Source organism: Cavia porcellus, unplaced genomic scaffold (genome assembly GCF_034190915.1).
Source record: "Cavia porcellus strain 051 isolate PalLab524CR breed Dunkin Hartley unplaced genomic scaffold, mCavPor4.1 scaffold_28, whole genome shotgun sequence".
Classification (NCBI taxonomy): Eukaryota; Metazoa; Chordata; class Mammalia; order Rodentia; family Caviidae; genus Cavia; species Cavia porcellus.
In genome coordinates, this window is record NW_026947511.1 from 36,477,989 (window position 1) to 36,483,988 (window position 6,000).

General features: G+C 44.8%; 1 protein-coding gene across 1 annotated transcript; it reads left to right on the forward strand.

The window, feature by feature from the left end:
• Positions 1 to 3,306: 3,306 nt before the first annotated feature.
• LOC100726492 (tubulin alpha-1A chain-like) lies at positions 3,307 to 4,982 on the forward strand. The gene has a single exon (XM_013157054.3). The coding sequence runs from the start codon at positions 3,420 to 3,422 to the stop codon at positions 4,746 to 4,748; it is 1,329 nt and encodes a 442-aa protein (XP_013012508.2). The 5' UTR covers positions 3,307 to 3,419; the 3' UTR covers positions 4,749 to 4,982.
• Positions 4,983 to 6,000: the final 1,018 nt, after the last annotated feature.

The window sequence follows — 6,000 nt, forward strand, 5'->3', positions numbered from 1 at the left end:
CAAACATTAAATCTTGTAGCTCTTTGTCCGAAAATTGTGGCAGGATAAGAACTGCAAATAGATTAGAGGGTTTCATTGCTACAGCATTGCAGTCATTGTAGTCTTCATGGCTTCTCTGTGACCTGCCTTTGCTTGCTTCTTGCAGATTTCCTCAGTCATTCCATAATCCTCCTGTCTCCAACTTCCTGAGATCTCCATTGTACTTGCAGCCTCACTCTCAGTTTCAGACACTGCCCTCTAAGGGACACCCTCCCAGGCTCTCCAGGCCTTCTGAAATGTGGGTGGAAGCCACAGATCGTGCATTCTGCACATCTGTAAAACAAGCATCACATGGATGACACCGAAGCCTGTGACCAGCTCAAGCGGTAGCTGGGCCCTCTTGAGCCATTGCTGCAGAGACTTTTGAGTACCTGGATGGATGAACACTGTGAATCCAATCACAAAACAATTTTTTTGGGCAGCTCTTTTCAAGCAGGATGTCCTGGGACTCTTCTCAAAGCAGGATGTTATTCTTTTGCAATTTTGAGCCTTGCTGTTTCCTGTGATGCCCTCTCAAGTCATCCTTCCTAATGTCCTGATGCAAAGTACTTACCTACTTTTTAATACTAATCTTTTCAGCAATCAGGGACTCCTTGCTCCTACTTCATAGGCATTTCTTTTCTGGTGAAACCAAAAATGTTTTTTTGGGGAGACAAGGTCTTGTTATGAAGTTCAGGCTGGCCTTGAACTCACTCTGCTACCCAGGCTGACCTCAGAATCAGTGATCCTTCTGCCTCAGCCTCCTGAGTGCTGAGATTACAGGCATGTGCCACCATGCCAGGCCCCAAAAACTTTTAAAATGTGCTTTTGACTCTTGATTTTCAGTATAAATCTGCTATAAAGCCCCAACACTACCTATGCTACAGCCTCAATATTGGGCTGCTTTGAAATTTCCTCTGCTGTATTAATTTGCCACCCTTAATCTCATTCTCCCATAGAACCCCAAGGACAAACTATAGACAAATCTGACAGCAAACACACATGGTCTGGAGTCCAACTGCCAAAAAGTTATTCCCAGTAGGACTTTCCAAGCCTGATCTTTTCCATCTTGTTTTTTATTTCCTTTTTCTTTTTAGCAGCATTCTGGGCTTCTGAGTTCTGATCAGAATTTCTCATCAACCTTGGTTTACAATATTCTAAACTGTAAAGGGCTATTTCTCCAACCAGCATCTTCAAACTTTTCCAAATTCATCCCACAAACCAGTTCTAAAAACTTCTAAACCACATGATCAGGTACAGTGGTAGTGATGACCCCACTTGTCTGGTAACAAAATCTGTCTTACTGACTTTCTCATTACTGGGACAAAATATCTACCAACTTGCAACTTAAAGTAGGAGAAGTTTATTTTGGCTCATATTTTAGTCCGGTCAACTGGCTTCAAAGCAGGATGGCATGATGGAGGGCCATTTTGAGGGAGATACACCCTTCTAGACCAGGCCTCCTGTAATCTTTCTCCTCTATCCAGATTACCCTCTCCCCAGATAACAAGGAAGCCCCATAGATAACAATGAACCCCCATAATCCAGTCACCTTCCAAACACAAGGCTTCGGGGGTCATTTTAGGTACAAGCCATAACATGGCCCTTCATAACAATGGGCGAGAAGACTGTAAATTAATGGTGCTTTTTCTGTGGGCAAAAAGGCAGCTACTGCCTTCCAAGATTCCTGGGAGATTAGCATCAACATTGTTGACTGTGGTAGGACAAAAAGATGGAGAGGAAGACATGCAACCCTACACATCATCTTTCTGTCTTGTGAAGATGTCTAAGCCATGTCTGTGGTACACATGTCTCACATTTGAAATAGCAGAGATTGGGGTATTGGATGCATTCATCCCAGAGTGCATTTTCAGCAGCTGTGTTCACTGAAAAGAGCACTGCTCAGAAGAGGGTGAGAAGTGGAGCATTTGTCTTAGGTGCAGAATGTAAAAGAGGCACCCTGGCACACTCATCTTTGGGTGAGTAGGCAGTCCTGAGGTGGTTGGTAAGCCCTAGTGTGCATCAGGATTGTCAGGAGCTTGTTAAGGAGCAAGTCCTGGGTTCTGGCCTCACAGATTCTAAGAGGTGTGGAGAATGGGAGACTGTCACTTGTAATCCAGCGTCCTAGCTTTCAGACATGAGACTTTATTTCTTCAATTGGCTCTTTCCACCTCCGCTGATAGTGCATGGTGTCTAACCTGGAATCAGACATCAAATTAAATACATTATCCCCAGCAGCTAGGCTTACATTCTCATCCCATCATCAAACCTGGGACCTTGTGCTTCTCTAAGAGACATGGGTATCATTACTCAGTTCCCCACCAGGTAAAACGGCAGTAATCCATGCAGGGTCCTCTATGTATAAGAGTCAAGCCCCCCAGCTGTACTATGGACTCTTACCTATAGCTCCTGCTCATTAAGAACCTGCCCCTTGGCATACTACAGTGTTCACTCTGAGCCTGGTTCCTTCTTCCATAGCTGCTGTCCTAAAGCAGAAAGGACTCCACTGGGCATCAAGGGTCTCTATTCTGTTGTCAGCTCAGCCAAAGATTTGTCTTGTGATCCTGGAGAAGTAATGTCCGTTCTTGGGCTTTTGTAAAATGAGCAGAACACTCAGAGCTTCATAATTTTTTTTAGAGCTTCATAAATTTTAATGGGGTCAAAATGTGGTGCCAGAGAACTCCCAAAATCTGCTCCTCTACAGCAGGAGCATATAAGCCAGCAAAAATGGTCAGGGTCAGCTTTATTGACACCCAGAAAATAATTGAAAGTTTAGAGTAACCAAATGCCTAAGAGCTAAATCCTGGGAGAGAATTTTGCTGAACTCTTGCTTATCCCAGGGGTATCTCTCTGTCTCTGGTTTGGCAGCAGCAGCAAAAACAAAATCCTGATTTCCCTGTAACTTCTTGTGCTGGAGGAACATAGTGGACATTGTCCTTGAGAACTATTTTATGTTACTTTTTATCTGTTGGTTATACTCATCTCAGATGATGTACTTTTGTTTGGTCAAATTTGGAAGTCTCCCAGGCTGAAGTTGGTAAGTTGGGGAGGGGATATTTCAAGTCCACTGTTAACTGCTTCTGCCTGGCGGAAAATAACATCATCTGGGCATACAAAACAAATTGAAAAGTGTGGATAGGAAAGACTGGGGAATGGGGTACTTTAGGGAATGAAGGCTTTGAAGAGCTCCCATATGTTTCTGGGAATACTGAGAGGGTCCTAACCTGTCACCTGTGGCTGAGCTTTACTTTCTGCATAAGCAGGAAGTGAAGGCTAAGGCAGAGTTTGAAAGAGCCTGGCAGAGGCAGGTTCTCTTACATCGACCGCCTAAGAGTAGTGCTGTAAGAAGCAGCAACCTCTCCTCTTGTCTCTATCCGATTGGCATCTGCGAAGCAACAACCATGCGTGAGTGCATCTCCATCCACGCTGGCCAGGCTGGTGTCCAGATTGGCACCACCTGCTGGGGGCTCTACTGCCTGGAACAGCCCGATGGCCAGATGCCAAGTGACAAGACCATTGGGGGAGGAGATGACTCCTTTAACACCTTCTTCAGTGAGACTGGTGCTGGCAAACATGTGCCCAGGGCAGTGTTTGTAGACCTGGAACCCACAGTCATTGATGAAGTGCATACTGGTACCTACCACCAGCTGTTCCACCCTGAGCAGCTCATCACAGGCAAGGAAGATGCTGCCAGTAACTATGCCCGTGGGCACTACACCATTGGCAAGGAGATCATTGATCTCGTCTTGGATCGAATTTGGAAACTGGCTGACCAGTGCACAGGTCTGCAGGGCTTCCTGGTTTTCCACAGCTTTGGTGGGGGCGCTGGCTCTGGGTTTACCTCCCTGCTGGTGGAGCGCCTCTCCGTTGACTACAGCAAGAAGTCCAAGCTCGAGTTCTCCATTTACCCAGCCCCCCAGGTCTCCACAGCTGTTGTAGAGCCCTACAACTCCATCCTCACCACCCACACCACCCTGGAGCAATCTGGTTGTGCCTTCATGGTAGACAACGAGGCCATCTATGACATCTGTCGTAGAAACCTTGATATTGAGCGCCCCACCTACACTAACCTGAATAGGCTGATAGGTCAAATTGTGTCTTCCATCACTGCTTCCCTCAGATTTGATGGAGCCCTGAATGTTGATCTGACAGAATTCCAGACCAACCTGGTGCCCTACCCCTGCATCCACTTCCCTCTGGCCACATATGCCTCTGTCATCTCTGCTGAGAAAGCCTACCATGAACAGCTCTCTGTAGCAGAGATAACCAATGCCTGCTTTGAGCCAGCCAACCAGATGGTGAAATGTGACCCTCGCCATGGTAAATACATGGCTTGTTGCCTGTTGTACCATAGTGATGTGGTCCCCAAAGATGTCAGTGCTGCCATTGCCACCATCAAGACCAAGCGTACCATCCAGTTTGTGGACTGGTGCCCCACTGGCTTCAAAGTTGGCATTAATTACCAGCCTCCTACTGTGGTTCCTGGTGAAGACCTGGCCAAGGTGCAGCGGGCTGTGTGCATGCTGAGCAACACCACAGCCATCGCTGAGGCCTGGGCTCCCCTGGACCACAAGTTTGATCTGATGTATGCCAAGCGTGCCTTTGTTCACTGGTACGAGGGTGAGGGGATGGAGGAGGGGGAGTTTTCTGAGGCCCGGGAGGACATGGCTGCCCTTGAGAAGGATTATGAGGAGGTTGGTGTAGATTCTGGTGAAGGAGAGGGCAAGTAAGAAGGCGAGGAGTACTAAAAATGTCACAAAGGTGCTGCTTTTACAGGGAAGCTTATTCTGTTCTAAACATTGAAAAATTGTGGTCTGATCAGTTAATTCATAGGTAGCAGTGTATGCTCTCATATAATTACTGACCTATGCTTTAAAACATAAATGATTTGTCACAGACCCAAATTGTCCATTTCTTTGATGGGTTTTGAGTAAAGTATTCCCTGTCTTAAATTAAAAAAGAAAGAGCCTGGCAGAAAAGTGTGCTCTAACACACATACAACATATCTGTAAGGTCTTGAGAGTGTTGTTGGTGGTTGTTCTAGGTGTTAGGAAAATTTGTTCAATCACTTACTATGAAGCTAACAAAAGAGATAATTTAGTGGCCACTCTTAACAAAGAATATAAACTTAAACTGGGCAGGGTTGTGCATGCCTGTAATGTTAGAACTTAGGAGGCTGAGGCAGGGGTTTATCTGTAAGTTCAAGACCACCCTGGGGTGCATAGTCCATTCAAGACTAGCCTGAACTACATAGCAAGATCCTGTGTCAAAAAACTTTTTCTATCAACTTCAAATTTTCTTTAAAAAGTCACTAAATAAACTACCACAAATACAATAAACAGTCACAAGAATGTGATTTCCCAAGTTGCCACATAATAGTGTACAAAATGTCCAGCTTTTAGCCAGCTAAGGTAGTGTATTCCTATAATCCCAGCAATGTGGAAGGTTAAAATTGCAGAAGGATTGCAAGTTCAAGTCTAGCCTGGGCAAATTAGGAAGACCCTGTCTCAAAATTAACAAGACATTTACATAAAAAAGGGCTGGAGAAAAAGCTCAGCATTAAGGGCTTAAGGCCCAGTATTATAATAAATAATCTGGTTTTCAGCAAAAAAATTTTTTTAGGCATGGAGAGAGAAGAAAGTATGGCTCATATGCAGGAAAAAATAAATCTATAAATGGAAACCAAGGATATCTCAAATATTGGATTTACTAGATGAAAACTTTAAATCATGGGTATCCAACCTTTTGGCTTGCTTGGGCCATATTAAGTGATAAGGAATTATCTTGGGTCACATGTAAAATATCTAATATAGTTAATTTATTCTTTATTATAATTTAGCCTTTATTCTTACACACACACACACACACACACACACACACACACACACACACACGCACGTACATGGTCTTCCCAAATTGCCCTTGATGGACCCAAATTTGTCACCCTCCTGCCTTAGTCCCCCAGACCTAGGATTACAGACT